Raw genomic sequence first — 17,886 nt, 5'->3', positions numbered from 1 at the left:
CCTATGTGGAAAAAATCTAATACGTATTTTTTGAGATGCCTTCCACACTAGCCATCTTATGTGCTCTTTTTTCTTCTTGATTAATAATTAATTAATTAATTAGTTAAAACCAAAGCTTTATTAAAAATGATAATCTTATACTAGTAAACAATTTATTATGACCCCCCTACAATCATAATGCTAGTGCTAAATGTTTCATTGCTGGTGGCCAACTATAGGCTGCCGGTGCCAATTCAGCAACCAAATGCAAGAATCAACTAAATTCTAATAATAGCAGGGAATGTACAAAATATGATTTGTCATATTAACTATTTTGACCTTTGTAAAATTAACAAATTATTTGGCTTGAATTCAAATTTTAAATAGATTCTGTATTCTTAACACTTTTAGCTTCATTTCTAACTAAATGAAAAAAAAAATAGACATGTCACAAAAATTGGTCTAAATCCAAATTCAAGACATTAATTTAAACTTAAGTAAATTTAATCCGGGTTGATCGAATCCATGTCAGCATCATTAGTTAAATAGTTACCTTTAGTGGTGTGGATAAGCATGCTAGTCTAGGGGTTAAGCCTTTGTTGTTTTTTAAAAGAGAACATGGACGAGAGATGAAGACAAACCAATCACCATTAGGGTTTGTGTATGTTTGCCTGTACACTGCGTATAATTGTGTGTCAAACCCAGATTTATTTTACTTAACTTTATTGGTTGACACCTGTCATATTATAATATTAATTTACCGCTTTATATTAAATTATAAATAATAAAAATATATATATGTACGTGTAAGATAAGTTTTGTGACCCTTTCTCTTTTCGAAGAGTTGATATTCGAAGTGATGATATTCTGATGATATCTTGCTGAAAAATGCTTTTTTCTTGTTCTCGATCTTCTGCTGGATTGGAAGAGTTTGTATTAAGAAATTGTAATGGAGGATTACGACAATGAGAAAGTACGTGTTGGATGGTTTAGTGCACGCAGAACCCATTTCCCCACATAGATGTCTTTATTTGTTTCATTAGATGGAATGTGATGATAAAGAGTATGATAAGTGGCCTTAAACTAATGAGTATGATAAGTGAATGATGATCATGCCCTTACCAATCACATGCATTCTAATATATTTTGTAGTTTGATTCATTATCAGATTTAATTCTAACAATTGATATTAATTTTCCTTTTGAATGAGAAATACATGCAATAATGATTGAGTTATACACTCGGGACTAGTAAAATAAATAAATAATTTTCTGTTGTCAAGGGGGCTGCTGCAGCAGCCGGCAGTGTGAGGAATCAAAGAGGTGATGAGGAGGCTCCTTGTGATCTCAGCCGCAATGTTGAAGGGGGAACATGCCGCGGATTCCCCCACCATGCCCTCAAATAGGGGATGCCCCCTTTTACCACGTCGACAGCACAACAAGAGTAAAGACAGCAATAGTCATTCTTTATCATTATTTGCGCAGCAATTATATGTGCTGACTGTTCAGAGAGAGAGAGAGAGAGAGTGGGGCTTTGTATGCCTCTATTTTGGAGAGAGAGAGAGAGAAGTCTGATTGCTGGGGGGTTAATTCATTTTTCTGTCCCCCACCCCCATGTGGAGACCAATTTCACCATTGTTCCTTGGTCACCCTTAAAGATGCACAACCTCCAATTATAAACAAGTTTCAATTTGCTTAGATCATGCCAATTTCTTCCTCTTCCTTCTTTTGAATTCAAAGCTTTTTAACTTTAACCCTTTCAAACTGGTGAGAAATCGAGGATATATAATTCAATTATTAAGCCACTCCAGAAAAGATCAAAATATCATAACGTCACCCTGTTTTGTTTTTATTTTTGGTCACATCTCACCCCCACAAATCTACAAACCCCACCCTTTTAAATAAAAATAAAATAAAATTAAATTAAAGGAAAGCCCCCATAAGATTATGAAAGTTGCAGGCACACCTAGTGGCGAAGCTAAGATCTGGTATTTAAGGATGAACAAGAGATGAGTTGGTTGTGGATATTGGAGTAGTGGGACTTGAAGAATAATTTTATTGTAAGAAATTTACTTTAATTTTAAAATTTATTAAAATTAATTATTGAATAATTATTATGAGATATTTCATTAAATAAAAAATTATAAAAAATTATATATATTTTTTAAAAAAATTAAAAATATATTATAAAATTTGAAAATTTTTGTAAAGATGGACTCCTACTGGCCTCTCATTCCCCTCGCCTCCCCTCGCCTACTGACCACACCTTTGGTACCCACCTAGGAAATAGAGCATAGGTGAATGTGGGGGGAACCCTAGACCTACAGAATTAATACCAAAAAAGAGATGGAACTTAGGGTTTAGTTTATTTAAGGTGGAATACCTTAAAAATAACTACAGAATGAGGCACTTTGGATTGGAATCCATGTGAAGACAATCATGGAGGGGTTAAGAAAATGGTTTTTTTTTTTAAACCCCTTTGAGTGGAGCCTAAACCAGTATATGTTTCCATGTAAACATAATTAATTTAATTTAATCTAATATTTTTTTAAAACAGTTTGTGAGGAGGGGATGGAGAAGCTGAGTGGGAATTTGGTCCCCCCCCCCCCCCGATTAGACAGGTATTGACTTTTTCTTTGACTTGATTAAGGGTTTCCCAACCGTTGGATCAGATATATCTTTTATCCTATGGATGTGAATTTCTCAATTCTTTCTTGTCCAAAAATCTTGAATTTTACTGGAAATCCTCATGTTTTTTCTTCTAATACTTTGATCACTTTTGTCCCCATTTTAGGACAAAGGACACAAAATCCTGTGTGGAACTTGCCATTGAACTCGAGACACGTAAACCTGGGCCCTGAGTTCTGTCTCATGATTTTTGTCCTTACACAAAAATAGGTAATTTTGATTTTAATTAATTAATTAATTACATAGTGTTTTTTTCTCTTGTGCCAACCAACCAACCAAGCTAAAGCCAATTTGAAGGACTTTGTTTCTTCTTCAATAATCCCAATTAATTATTAATAATGACTCTTTCAAGACATATGGTAACATATTATTGGGTGCGCGTGCACACCAGGGTTGTTGGAATATATATAGCAAACAAGAAATTATTATTCCTTAACCAAGCAATCCCATGGCAAAAGATAAAGCAAAAATCTTGAAAATAAGAGAGGATCCCCTTCATAATTAACAGTTTTTTTTTTCAATTATAATATTACTCAGCAAGTCATTTAAACCCCCAAAGATTGGTCAAACTCAATAGCTTACCGGTTACCACTAAATCAAAAGTCAAATTCCATGTTACTACCCTTTCATTGGTATTTCAATTTTCATTTTCTTTTTCCTCATTGCCCCAAAACTTGAAACCCTATTGGCTACTCACTTTAGTGCTTCAAATTGGGTCAAGAAGGAATCCAACTGTGGGACTGTTACACTATAACATTTGGGGATAAGTCTTGTGGCATATGCAAGAAGATGCTTCTTCCTTTGGTTTCAAAGTTTGTGATAAAACATTTGAGTAATCTACATTATTTAATGTATAATACTCAACTTTAGTTTTCTTCGTACATTTGAAGTAGTTAGGTACGTAGAAAGTACGTAGAAAGCGTATAGGATGATATATATGTCAAGCTTGATGTTAAGCTGTTAGCTTACCTAACAACAATATGAAGATTATACTAATCCAACATCGAATAGTTTTAATTGCTGCTTAATTGTGTGTTTGTTCATTTGGTCAAATTGGAGAAAGGATGACATAACAAGATGCTTGATTATGTGACTAATCATGCAACTGCTGACAATACATTTAGGAAAGCCTAAACACATTCAGCACAGATTGTTTAACTGATGATTCCTTGGAAAAGATTATTAGCAGAAAAGAAGAAAGATTTATTACAGATTAAGGGAAGACATCAAGTCATAATTACTGCTAAATCAAATCACATTCAATTCTTCCTGTTGGTGCCCTGATCACTGCAAAGTATATGCAACTCATGAGGGTCCTCTACCAGTGTCTTTTCATGGCGTTTGAATGCATTTCCATTTTGGCTTATATGGCAGCAGATTGCCAAAGGGCAGTCGCAAACCTGGATTTTAATATATGTTTATGAGCCTACACCGCCTATATAAGATTATCTCTTCTAACTGTTCCCGAATGCTTGCCAAACGAGCCTGTCCACATGCCCTTGTAATAAAAAATATGTGGAAATTGAACACTTCAAAACCCTGACATAAGAGTATAAAAGTCTGTAATTACCGGCTGATAAGAGTTTTCAGATAAAGAAAATTTGGGGTTTCGATCAGTTGTATTGCTTGCAAAATGGAAATGCTGCCATGAAAGGTTATTGAATCTTTAAAAGTTTGAAGAGAATACATCACTGCACAGTGCAAAGAATCGTTGAAGTAAACCAAGTCGGAGATAAGTATCATTGAGAGGCATATTCCCATAATTAAATATTTATAGGAAAAAGCACCATAAAGTAATGTACTCAAGGTCATGATACCCTGGGCTACAACCCTAACAAATGTGGGCTTCTAACATGAGAAAAAGGATTAAAAGTAGGGAGCAGTTAGCCTAATGATGGTCTAATCTAGTCTTCATTTAATAATAGTTTATAACAAAACATAATGGAGGATGAAGGGACAATAGAGCAGCTAAGTTCTCTTTGTCAACATCAACTTGCCCATGTGCATCATCGGACTCATGAGCCTCAACAGTTATCACCACCAAGCAAGTGGACTTCATTAGCTTTAATGTCGGCTTAAAAACAATATTGCCATAACCTAATATTCGTACTATCAACAAATAGAAACTTGTTGGGGATCAACTTCATTCAAGCCAAGATTATTTTCATAGGAGAGTTTTCCAAACCAAGAATCTTTGTCTAATTGTCTTCAACAAGTTGCAGAGATTAATGTGTCAAAGGTAATTAGGTCATAGATTATATGAATCTTATACTTATCTCTGGTTATAACTTATTGTAGAAAAGAATGCTTTGAGGTTTCTCTTATTTGACATGATCAAAGTCATGATTAAAGGCAACAGCAGAAGCTTCAGAATTAAAGTGGCAGGTGGGTCATGAAGCTGTGAAAGATCCTGGTGGAACAAGGCTAAAGAGTTAGAAATTTTATGGAAGAAAAATGGAAAAGTGACCACAATCTCAGAAACCTTCCAGGAAATCCCCTTAAAATGAACTGATTGGATCAAAGGGCTTAGCAAATCTGTGATATAATCATGAATTTACTGGCACGCTGCAGCAATTAACTGGATTCAGTCAAAATATATGCTAAGGCAGATGATTATTCGAATTAAATAGTATCTTTTCCTGAAAGAATACAAAAGATTTCAGTCAATTGCTTCATATTTAAAACGCAAAACAGAAATTTTAAATACAACTTTAGTCTAAGCAGCATAGGAATGAGTCCATCAACATGTAGTTGCATATTTTATTCATGCAAAAAAGTACAGAATCCATTATCGTGGACTGCAGTTACAAGATTAACATCAAACGGCCTGCAATATCTTCAAGTTCCTCTCAGAAAATGTTTCTGATCCTCACCTAATCTTGTGGAAGGAAGTTCAAGTATCCGAAAATCAATGATATTTAAAGGGAAGGGAGAGTTGAAACAAAAAAAAAAAAACTAAGTTCCTTTATGGTTTGAAGGGAGCAAAAACCACCACAGAGTTGTGTCCACCAAAGCCAAATGAATTAGAAATAGCTGCAGAGAAATCGATAAAGAAAATTTGTTTCAATTAGTACTACAATGGCATACCAAATGTTTATTTCATGGCTAGTAATCTGAAAACACTGGCCTCTTCCTTTTTGCACTAACATACATTTTTTCTTTTAGAGTTGGAGAATTAAAATACATACCAACATTGACTTTATGCTGTTTCTTCACGTTGGGAACCGTATCAATGGTTACATCAGGCTCCAAGTTCTACATAGAAGAAATGGCACAAGAACATGAAATCATTTACAAACCCTTGGATTAAATAAAGGAATATATATTTTTGTGTCAAACTAGATTCACTTTTTTTGTAAGCTAACATTAAAAGTATAAGCAAAATAAAATGTCCAATTTGACAGAGTTAAGTGGAGTATGAATATATATATTATGTATATAGAAACAAGGGTTGTGGTGTATACGTCTTGATTAATCGTAGGATGCAGCCAGCCGGTTGTGATTGCTTTTATGGTTGCTATGGCTTCCAATCCACCAGCAGCTCCAAGGCCATGTCCAATCATTGACTGGGAGGAGAAACAGAACAAATTCGTCAGCAGCTAGCCTCAAGGGTTCTGTTGCCATGTGACCAGGTAAATGAGTTCTCTTTAAAAATTTTGATCTTGACTAATCAGATATTGTTATACGTGAAATGTCAGTAATTTGATTCTTTGTGCATGTGAATCATAGTCCATATTCCATGGATTTAAAAGAAAAAAGAAAGAAGGATGAATATGTTTATCTTACCTTTGTCCCATTCATCTTTATCTCAGAAGTGTCCTTAAAGACCTTTTTGATTGCATTAACCTCAGCCAAATCTCCCGCCAGCGTTGATGTTGCATGAGCATTAACATAGTTCACCTGTAGATCAACGGTTTTACCATGGTTATATTAGAAATTTGTTCAGGTTTCCTCATTGTCAATTGTCAACTGTCAAGACTAGTTGAATGAGAGCTCTTGCCTCTTCAGGGGAAACTCCAGCGTCATCTAAACTTTTGGTTATGCAAGATGAAACTCCAAGACCATCAGAACGTGGGTCGGTCATATGATGAGCATCGCAAGTTACAGCACCTCCCAAGTATTCTGCAATAATGTTAGCTCCTCTTTTCATAGCATGCTCCAAGCTCTCCATAATCTGTATGCAAGGTATAACTATGATAAAATCTGCTAATTCACAAGTGCAAGCGATAAAAAGTAGCTACAACTAAATTCAAAACGCAGAAGTAATGTTGTTAACTTATTATTACCAGTACACCAGAGCCTTCTCCCATAACAAAACCATCACGATCTTTGTCCCAGGGTCTTGAAGCCTTCTTGGGTTCATTATTTCTCTGAGATAATGCCCGACAAGCTATAAACCCACCAATCCCAGTTGGAATGATAGCGGCCTCAGTCCCACCAGCAACCATGATGTCAGCTTCGCCTCTTCGGATGTGATTTGCAGCTGCGTAAAAGCAGTAATTTGCAGTTGCACAAGCAGTTGAAATGGAATAATTAGGTCCCATTAGGCCAGTGTCTATAGCCAATAATGCGGATCCCATGTTGGTGATAGAATAAGGGATAAAAAACGGAGTGATCTTCTTGTATCCTTTTTGAATAAGAGCTTCCACTCCATTGCTGAAAACTGTCAGGCCTCCCATGCCTGTACCCACCAGCACCCCAACTCTAGTTCTGTCCATCTGTAATGCATAAGAACAGAGTGGTTCTATGACTTGTTGTCTAATCTAAAACCACATAGCAACATTTTGCATACCAGTAACATACAGCAAATGAACACTTACTTTCTCAAGGACTTGAGAACCAAGGTTGGCATCCTCGAGGGCCCTTTTTCCAGCAACTAAGCAGTACCTCCAGCAATCGTCAAGACGGCGATCACTCTTCCCATCAATGTAGCCTTTGGAAGAAAAATCACGAATTTGACCCCCAAACCGAACAGAATAAGTCGAAGCATCAAACCTATCAATTTCGGATATACCACTCTCTCCCTCAAGAAGTTTGTTATAGAAGTTATCAATATCACTGCCAAAAACCGAGACAAGCCCCATTCCTGTTATAACTATTCGTTTTTTGGGATCTTTTTCTCTTTTGGGAGCTGAGACTGTTGGCGACGCCACAGCCCTGATTGTTCTGCCTTTTGGAGCTGAAGGAAAGTAAACTCAATTAGCACCCAATTTCTATGATTTAAAAGGAGAGTTAAAACTGCCAAAAATCTTCAGTTTTTACTCAATATTTATGCCACAAAATAACCAAGAGAGAAGTAAACAAGAATGTATAGACGTATGAATGTACCACAAATATCTAGTATTGATTGCTACGAGAAACATGTTGATGTTCGCATGCATTTTATTTTATACCCAACAAGCTTTTTGACTACCTCAATTCCCGACTCCGGAGAGCCAAGAATCAGAGAAGGGAATGCAAGGTGTCACCCTTGCTATAAGAAGATTCCATGTTTATATATATAAGACAACTCCAGTTTCGTGAGTGTTTGGCAGGGGTGGTCCTTTCAAGGACAGTCATTTTGGGTGTACTTACCAATCTTTTACCAGGCATTATAGACTTGAGAACTCGATTTCCCTGGATTGACATATTGCAAGAAAATGACAGGTACAAAACCACTGGATAACAAGATCCTAAATAAAAGGATTATCTTATTTTGGTGCCCTGAGAAAGGGAATGGAGATGTACTACTCAGAATTTAAAACAAAAAAGGAAACCATTCCAAATCAATATTAGCAGACAGCAGCATTTCAAGCCTTTTATATATATATATGACATATGATCCATTGAACAACTCAATCTGGGATTATGATATTTATCAACTTAAACTACTAATATTGTCCCATGATCCCGTGACTTTGTTATCAAGAAACACATAGAACTCAATAACCAAAGGCCAAATACCTGAACTAGAAATGAACCTGTTGGGTTTAGTGCAAGTTAAAGCTAATTGCACGCTCTCCACAGCTCTAAGCCCGTTGTACTGAGCCAGAGAAGCTCCATTATTGCTTCCTACTTCTCTGTTTCTAAACAGCAAACCTGAAGGACAAGCAGCAGTTGCAATGCCTGCCATATCTCTTACCCTCTCTCTTTTCTGTTACGCTCTCTTAACTCTCTTAGTCACAAGTGGTGTGATTTGATGGAAATATGAGCTAGAAAAATAAATTAAAAAGAAAAAAGAAAGGGTGAAGAGATTGAGAGAGGACTTTGGGTTCTCAGTGAAAGGAGAAAAGAGTTAAAGCAAAGAAACAGCTTGGTTATGCTTTGTCAAAAGCTGTCAATGGTTTGTAGAATCCGCCACCAGGCTTAGTCTATGCAAGAAACAAATAACTTGGCGATGTGACCAAAAAGAAAACAATTATTATGTTCATTATGTTTTAGCCGCTTAACTACCCGAAACAATTCATATGGCCTTGCTTATCAATCCCAACCGTCGCTTCGGTTGCTTTATTTACTACTTTTTCAGCTTTCCTCTTAGATTTGCCTTTTGGTGTGTGTGTTATATGGCTGCAGCATTAGCATCAGACACGAATCGCCTGGTTAACCTGTTATGAGCCTCGTTCGTGCTAGGACGTGTTCATGGGTCGAATTAGGACAAGTTTGGGCCGAGTCTCATTTGGAGCCCGGTCTTTAAAAAGTTGGCCCAAGCCTGTCCATAAATAAATTGTTTTTGGTCGTATTTTTCATAAATTGCAGTCCGTCTTTGAGCCTGGTGGCGCATGCAGATGCAACTGACCTGTCTAGAGTCTACACCCCCTTGGCTATTTCGTGCTCGGATGGTACGTGGTAATGGTCGTGTATAGATGACGGGATATTACTGTTTCAATGCATATGGAAATATCTAACTATTTTTCCTGCCTAATTTTCTTAGTACTTCTTGTCTGGAGTCCCCCACAAGCTCGACTCATTTCTAGATGCCACTTGGAGTAGTAAAATGAACCAAAATGGCTTATTATGTACACTTGGAGTCTTGGGCAAAATGCTGTGGTGGGTGTAGGTAGGGCTTCCCTCGTCTGTTTACAACCCTCATCCTCTTTATAATTTGTAGTTTCATCCAATTATATATAGTATAACATTTAAAAATAATTTTTAAATTATTTAAAAATATTTAAATATTTTTATTTATATTTTATTAAATTTTTATATATTTTTATTTTTAAATTAAATAAGTCTTTATAATTAATAATTGATAAATTATTATTGATTAAAATACTTCTTGTCATTATATGTCATATGATATTGACATAACATATTGATATATCATAAAAATTAATAACGTGATATGTTAATAAGATGTGATGACATAACTATATGATATTTTTTTCTTCTATGTTAACATCACGTAAGAATAAAAATGATAAATGTTTTGAATTGATTAATGATAATTAATCAATTATTAGTCATAAAAGTGATTTAAAATTTGATTGTAATAAAATAATAAAAATTATTTAAATTGTTTTAAATTATAATTTAGGAATTTTTTTTTTAAATATCATGTCAAAATGTATTTAAGTATAATTAAATCATATATGGGACCAAATGGTTTATGTTATGCCACATTATTTTATTCGCTGGATGCACATACTAAATAAAATGAGATGTCAGGATTAATAAACCTTAGGAGGATGAATTTCATTTTAGTTTTCTTTTTTTTTATGATTGAAAAAGATGGGGTAAGATGAGATGTCTTGATTGAATTTTTTATTTTAACCTCCCATTAAATAAAATTGCTTTTTCCATACATAGAGAGTATAACCCTATACATTTTTTACTACCCTGTTATGATTAACAGTGGGAAAACTCATGTTTTTTGTGGTGTGTAACTTTTCTATTCTTACCCATTCCTTAGTAAGAGAGGTAAATCAATTTACACTTGCCAACAAAATTGCGTTAGAAGAAGGGAACTGCCACTTGGTTGTCATGACGCTTTCACATTTGGATCTTTCTAAGGCTACTTTTAATTAAAAATAATAAAATATAAATAAATAAAAAAGATAAATAGTTTGAGGTGGAGTGCTTGACCACCAGATCCGTTCTAGACGGAGTAGTGCTTTTGAATCGTGGATGAAGTTGCGGAGTCCTTCCCGCGACCCATTCTGTTGGACCATCGCTTCATTGGAGGTTGGGCCCCCAAAACCGACTTGACATAAAACTCTTATCCTAATCTCTTTTATAGATAAAATCTCTACCTCCTTTCAAATATGAAACATTGAAAATTCGAAATATCCTTAGTTTTTTTTTATCTTTAATTACTTGTTTAATTTCCAGGCTAATTAGCCAATTTTGGTCTCTTAACTCAACAGAGACTAACTTAATATACTAGCATAGATGAAGAGCCAATTTTATCTTTTATTAATGTGAGATATGTGATATGTTAGTTAAAAAAAAACCCACTTTGATTCAAAAATTATTTTAATTTTGATATTTTACATAAAGAGTCTCATATTAATAAAGAATTGATTAAATTTTTTTATATTACTTATTATGAGTTTATATTTTTAATCTAAAAGTGTGTATATCAACTATCAAGTAAAAAAAACTTTATTCACAAGTATAAAATCAAACACATTTTTTATTGATAGTCAATTAATCCATCATTCTTGAACTAACCCTAGCACGTTCCTAGTACTACCAAAACAATTACTTGGCTGTCGGTAAAAGCATCGGATGCTTTAAAGTGAGAAAAAGAAAATAAAAAAAAATCTTTATGATAAATGCAAAGTTGGAAATCAATTTATCTCGAAATAGGCAGGCCCACAAACCTATCTCACGTGTAGGAACTGTCGACACACGTTTGAGTTAACCCCAATAAAAAAAATCAACGCGTCCGTCTGTCGAATGAAAAATGGCCTTTTTCAAGCCTTAACACCGAAGCAAAGACAAATCTCAATTCAAATGTGAACGCCAAAAAAAAAAGGGCCACCATGAGAGAATCCCCTTAAGACCTTCTAGAACCCCTTTTTTCCCCTCCTCAGTCCGTCCTCTCCTCTTCCGCCACGTCAAACCGCGTTTTTCTGTCTTCATCACTCTTTGTTCGCTCAACTCTGAACTCAACAGTTTTGACGAAGGCAAAAAGATTAGGAAGAAATTTTGTCATCATATTGGAAAAAATTAAAAAATAGAGATAAATTTAAGAAATTTAGTAGTCTATTTTTCTGTCCTTCGTAACTTTGCTTTCAACTTTGACAAGTTCACACGCAATCTTTAATCTTCCCCCTTAGTCTCCCCCAGCTCGGTTTCCACGAAATTTCTCATTCCCCTTAATATAATCTCCCTTCTTTAACACTCCCCTCTGCATCTACTTTTCTCTCTCTCATCAAAAACATTTTCTTGTGCTTTTCACTTCGTCTGTTTTTGCCTCCCTTGTTCTAAACAATCTTAGATTCCTGTACCACTCGTTATATATATATATAGATTGAACTCTATATATTTATTAACTCATCTTTAATACCCAGATTCCAGTTTCTGTTTTTTTTTTGAAGGTTTGGAAAGGGAATTGAATTTGAGGATGGAGAACAACCAGCAATCGTTTTGGCAATTCAGTGATCAACTTAGGGTCCAAAATTCGAACTTGGCTAATCTTTCGCTCAACGATTCAATATGGAGCAACAGTTATGTTTCAAAGAGGCCTGATGAAAGGAGGAATTTTGATATCAGAGTCGGTGGTGAAGTGAATTCTGTTAACAACTTGAAGCCGAAGGTCTCTGATTTCAATTCCTTCAACAATGATGGATGGAAAATTGGAGCTAGTAGCAACAACATCGGGTTCGGTCCAATTGGTCTGATGGGGTCTCAGAATAATGTTGGAATCAACGGAGGGTTCAACAAAGGGATTTATTCAAAGCCGGGAAATAACAATAATTTCAATCTTAACTTGAAGGGGAACAAGAATAAAGGAGAGGATGATCATGGAAGCAAAATTGGGAAGAAGAACAGTAACAAGAAGAACAATAACAATAACAGCGACAATAATAACAACAATAACGGTGATAATAAGGATGGGAAGAGTGCTGCTGACAAGAGGTTCAAGACACTGCCACCATCTGAGTCTTTGCCTCGGAATGAAACTGTTGGAGGCTACATCTTTGTTTGCAACAACGATACCATGCAGGAGAATCTCAGGAGACAGCTCTTTGGTATGTCTTTGGTGTTCTCTCTCTTCCTTTACATTAATGGTAGTAATTTTTTTTAAAGAAAAATTCTCTGCTTTGTAGTAGAAAGTAGATCAATGAAATTAACCAAACAATTCTCAATTGGGTTAAGTAATTATTTGTGGAAAAATCTAATATGCTATTTATGTTGATTTATATTCCTTAATTGTTCCTATTCGTTAACTGTAGGTTTGCCTCCACGTTACCGAGATTCAGTCCGGGCGATAACTCCGGGGCTGCCTCTTTTCCTCTACAACTACTCCACCCACCAACTCCATGGAGTATTTGAGGTTTGTACTTCTATTTTCTCCTATTTCCCTTGTTAACTGCTTGATAATTTTCTAGTTAATTTTTTTTTGGTCGTGCTTGGTACTAAATATGACTTCATTTTAGACGTTTAAGGACTTTTACCATTATTGAATTTCACCATGGCACACGTTAATTTCACAAGACGGTTGCTATGCAACTTTCACTTTAGGGTCTAGGGTGGCTGGTAGCTTTATAGAGCTCCGTTTAGAAGGGGTTAAGGTCTGGTCAGTGGTTAGCCTGTCACTGTTTCTGAACTTTGCTTAACATGGATTACGCCTCTACTAACGTTTTAATGATCCTCTTTTAGGCTGCAAGTTTTGGAGGAACAAACATTGATCCAACAGCCTGGGAGGACAAGAAATGCCCTGGCGAATCACGATTCCCTGCTCAGGTATTTTCAAAAGATTTGTTTGTTAGTTATATGCAAGAAATATGAAGTTTTCGGTATCTTTTCAAGCAAAAAATAAAAAGAAAAATGCAAGACTAATTCTTTAGAGCAATTGGTCAATGAATTTACTTTTTGTTCCTCTGCAGGTTAAGGTTATGACAAGGAAAATCTGTGAGCCACTTGAAGAGGACTCCTTCAGGCCAATTCTCCACCACTATGATGGTCCAAAGTTCCGCCTTGAACTGAACGTGCCAGAGGTAAAATATAACACGACAAACATGTTATGATGATAACCAGCAAATGTTCCAGCCTTAGACTACTCGGTCTTGTATTCTGATCATTCTCCTGTTAATTAAATTTTGCAGGCGCTCTCCCTCTTGGATATATTTTATGAACAAAATGCTTTGAGCAGCTTCATATAAACGCATACAGATACAAATACACAGGATGATGGAAGAAAAGAGTTGAAGAATAACTAGAGAAATAGACATATGGTATATTGGGAATTGGGAATTTAAGACAGTATTGATAGGGAGGTTGATTTGAATGCATGGATACAGAGTCTGTGAGATGTAAAACTTTTTGTTCACAGGCTGCTACGAACCTGTTGTTACCCTTTTTTCTGTTATGCGGTTTGGCATATACATAAATAATACCTAAAACTAATGATAAACATCAACTTTATTTGTGGTGTTAGATATAATTTGAGTTATGTTTGCAGTCTGGTGCCATGAATTACATTTTCTTTACCCCATTTGCCTGTTTGGGCAGTGAGTACAATCGTTCTTAAGTTCTCATCTGGCATAAGAAGTCAGGAATGAATGATATGGTTTGAATGACTTTAAGCTTGACTGCCCGAGCTTTTGGCGGATAACAGCCATATACAGAAGAAGCTTAATCCCGGAGTCACGAGACTGGTTTGCCTAAAATAACAAGCTAATAAATCCCACTGGCAGGTGCAGGATTGCTAAGCTGGATGTCAAAACCTCCATGGAATAAAGTACATGAAGATTGAATTTTATGTACCGCTAGTTCACATGATTTGGTCTGAGCCTGCTCCACTTTCTGTTGGCCCACGAAAGTGAGTAGCTTTCTGTACAGCTTTTTGTGCAGTCAAAGACGCTGAGCAGGTGAGTGGAGGGGGAATGGGGATTGTTTAGAATTAAAGAATACCAATAAAAAACTTGTCTCACCGCCCAATAGGATAAAATACTTATAAGCTAAGGGGGTGGTTAGGCCATCAATAGAATAGAAGATTAGAAGGTAGAACTCGGAAAAATACAAAGGCCTGGAAGTTGGCCTATCTTTCTCAACAAAAATTTTACCTACTGCAACTAGTAGATGACCCTTTCAATTAAGGACAGTAATACTTCTATGCCAAATTTATCGTTGGAGAGGATAGTGATGTGGACTATCCTAAAGTCGTCCTCTTTGAACAGACTTTCTTTTGTTCAATGTTTTGATTATTTCATGCGGAGTGGGTCAGAAGTGAAGCTTTATGGACGTCATTGGATGCTCTAGCAATTGAGTTACTGTTAAAACTAGGTAATTCTCTTCTTCTTTTTTAAGTGTTTTTTTTTTTTATTTGGAGGATAGGTAAAAGAGATAGAGAATAACAATAAAAAATTACTTATTTTTTCTAACTAAATAATAAAATTATCCATATTTATTTTTAAAGGTTTACATCTATTTTTAACTTACTTTTTAAAGAGGTGACAGCATATTAAATATAAATTCCTTTTTTTTATAAAATTTGGGAACTTCTTTTTCACTTTCATTAAAAACAACTGTTATTTTAAAATATATTAGAGTGACATACTCACACGTATATATATTTTATCAAATTATAATTTTGAAATTTTTAACTTCACTTTCTTATATTATTGACATATCTCTTAATTTATTATGCTCGAACAAGAGAGCAAAAGCACTCTTTTTTTTTTTTGTTAAAAATCTATTTTTCATATATATATTTTTTTGAAATTTTGTCTATTTTTGAAAAATCTATTTTATGTTAAAAATCTCTTTTGAAATTTTCTATTTTTCATATATTAATTTTATGTCTCATTATTTGTTATGATATTTTCTTGTTATACTACTAAATACTTTAAAAAATTTTATATTATATATTTGAGTATTTAATTTATTAATTAGTGTATGATTTAAAGCGCTTGTATTCGAATCTTCTTTTTTTAAAATAAATTCATAAATAGATAGTACTGCCTTGTCTAGTAGATAAAATGTTCCCTGCCTGCCCATCAAAGGGTCCATAGCTCAGTGGTAGAGCATTTGACTGCAGATCAAGAGGTCACCGGTTCGAACCCGGTTGGGCCCTTCTTGTAATTTTCCTTTTTTCACATTTCTATTAATTTCTACCCTTAAGCTCTTTCGTACAGTTAGGCCAAACTCACAACTATAAAACCCTAAGACATATGCTGCACCTTCCATTAAAAAAAAGAAAAATTATGACCACACATCATAACCTCAAAACTATTCATTACTATATATTGCATACAAAAGCTAAACAATTGAAATTCCATCCTTTGCTTTTCCCACTTGTCTTTCAATTTTAAAGGGCTTCTCACATAATCCACAAACTATTAACACAAAGTTACAAAAAAAGGACACCTAACTTTCATTCCTTTGCTACAAATGGGAACCACTAAACACAAGCTGGACAGTGAACCAACCCGTTTTCATTACACTTGCCGCACCTCTCTCTCTTGTCGCCACTCACCACCACTTTACAGCTTCCTCCACACTCCAAACATGGCACAAACCTCGCTCCCCCGCACCCTCCACACGCTTGCCTTCCCACCCCTTTCTCCACACGTGCCTTGTTCAGTATCTTCCCCAGTTTCCCCGACTCGTCCAACTCGCTCACTTCCTCCACTCCCCCCACGTATCGTCCCTTCACGAACACCCTCGGCACGCTCGCCTCTTTCCCTAGGATGCTCCTTAACTCGTTCAGGAACTCCCCATGCAGCGACACGTCTCTCTCGTCGAACACCACGCGTTGGATTTCGAATATCTCTCGGACCTTGGTGCAATCCTCGAACGTACGCCGAACCCCTCTCAACGACGTCGTGTAGATGACCACCGAGTCGGCACCGCCTGGTGGGCACATCTCTGGGAACTGGCTCAACGGGTCTCGTTTGCTCATTAATTTATCGTAATTCCCCATCCTTCCCTCTTTTTCCCTCTCTTGTCTGTCCCTTAATATGAATATGTTCTCTTTTACTGACTTGAACCCTGTTGAGTCTGGAACTGGCGGCTCCGGGTTGTTTAACTCGGTGGTTTTGGTTTTGGTTCCCGTCTCCTTTCTCATTGACTCCGTTTTTCTTAACTCGTTTGCAGCAGGTTTTGAAGGCTCCGGGTTGTTTAACTCGGTGGTTTTGGTTTTGGTTTTGGTTCCCGTCTCCTTTCCCATTGACTCCGTTTTTCTTAACTCGTTTGCAGCAGGTTTTGAAGACAGCTTAGCGTCCAACTCTTCTAGGGTATGGAAAGTTAAGCACTTACGTGGCTGTTGCTTGTTAACTTGTTTTGCTGGTTTTGGAGGCGACGTAGGAGCTGGGAGTTTCTTGTTATTGTTGTTAAGGGTAGGCTTGAGATTTTCCAGGGCTTTGCTAACCTCGTCCCAGGAGTAAGGAGCATCAGTTTCGAAAGTGTTGAGCTTCTCAAGAATCACAGCCGGCACGTGCGTTGGCTTCTTCTCCTGATTCTCCTGCTGGGCTTGCTCCACCTTTACCCATGGTTCATCTATGGCGTTGATATCGAAGACGGCAAAGCTTGTTGGTGGCGGACGGTAGATGTCCACGATGGCTTGGTTGCGTTTGGAGGCGGAGCAGCCCATCTTTGAGAGAATTTTGGAAATTTGGTTGGTTTGAGTTTCTGGGTGATATTTTGTTCAGGGTGGGGATTTGCAGGTGTTTTTATGGAGGGAAAGCGGCACGTGGAAGGAGGGAATTTGTGTGGTATGGATGAAGGGTTTTATCTTTGGACGGTATTTCTTATTTTGAATTTGATGGGATTGTTGCTCTAAGCCTTAGGATGACCGAGTGGTGTCTTACGAAGCCATATGGACCTATCAAGGGCAGACACGTCAACTCAAAGATATCTTTGAGAATGGCTTTGCCAATGGCATGGGGATGGCGGATTTCTGTCTGGGAGGCATCATTAATCATACAAACGAATAAGAGCGTACAAATTTTACACATCTGTCCACGTCAACATAAAATAATCCCGTAACATGGGCCCAGAGTTTTGAGCCCATTTAAGGGGTGGGTCCACTTTTCGAGGGATGATGGGGTCATTCAAAATGCCTTTGCCTTGG

The 17,886-nt window shown here is 36.3% G+C and overlaps 3 protein-coding genes and 1 non-coding gene across 5 annotated transcripts; 2 read left to right on the top strand and 2 right to left on the bottom strand.

Moving 5' to 3' along the window:
• On the bottom strand, positions 5,286-8,924 carry LOC18606735 (3-oxoacyl-[acyl-carrier-protein] synthase I, chloroplastic). Its single transcript, XM_007040512.2, has 8 exons — positions 8,610-8,924; positions 7,487-7,845; positions 6,953-7,384; positions 6,667-6,840; positions 6,453-6,566; positions 6,131-6,232; positions 5,855-5,921; positions 5,286-5,699 (listed from the first exon to the last, which is right to left on the bottom strand). Exons 1-8 carry the CDS (start codon positions 8,776-8,778, stop codon positions 5,632-5,634), a joined length of 1,485 nt encoding a protein of 494 aa, XP_007040574.2. The 5' UTR covers positions 8,779-8,924; the 3' UTR covers positions 5,286-5,631.
• LOC18606734 (B2 protein) lies at positions 11,910-14,271 on the top strand. Its single transcript, XM_007040509.2, has 5 exons — positions 11,910-12,841; positions 13,046-13,146; positions 13,473-13,556; positions 13,700-13,810; positions 13,919-14,271. Exons 1-5 carry the CDS (start codon positions 12,214-12,216, stop codon positions 13,973-13,975), a joined length of 981 nt encoding a protein of 326 aa, XP_007040571.1. The 5' UTR covers positions 11,910-12,213; the 3' UTR covers positions 13,976-14,271.
• Positions 15,817-15,888, top strand: TRNAC-GCA. The gene has a single exon. It is a non-coding gene; the product is annotated as a tRNA-Cys (tRNA).
• On the bottom strand, positions 15,978-17,516 carry LOC18606733. Of its 2 annotated transcripts, XM_018118395.1 has the most exons (2): positions 16,939-17,516; positions 15,978-16,842 (listed from the first exon to the last, which is right to left on the bottom strand). In XM_018118395.1, the coding sequence occupies exons 1-2, from the start codon at positions 17,404-17,406 to the stop codon at positions 16,216-16,218; spliced, it is 1,095 nt and encodes a 364-aa protein (XP_017973884.1). In that variant the 5' UTR covers positions 17,407-17,516; the 3' UTR covers positions 15,978-16,215. The 2 variants fall into 2 exon arrangements, with proteins under 2 accessions (XP_017973884.1, XP_007040570.2); XM_007040508.2 differs by having other exon boundaries at positions 15,978-17,515.

This window comes from Theobroma cacao, chromosome 3 (assembly GCF_000208745.1).
Source record: "Theobroma cacao cultivar B97-61/B2 chromosome 3, Criollo_cocoa_genome_V2, whole genome shotgun sequence".
NCBI lineage: Eukaryota > Viridiplantae > Streptophyta > Magnoliopsida > Malvales > Malvaceae > Theobroma > Theobroma cacao.
Note: the sequence above shows the minus strand (reverse complement) of the source record. Positions and strands in the feature narration are given on the sequence as shown.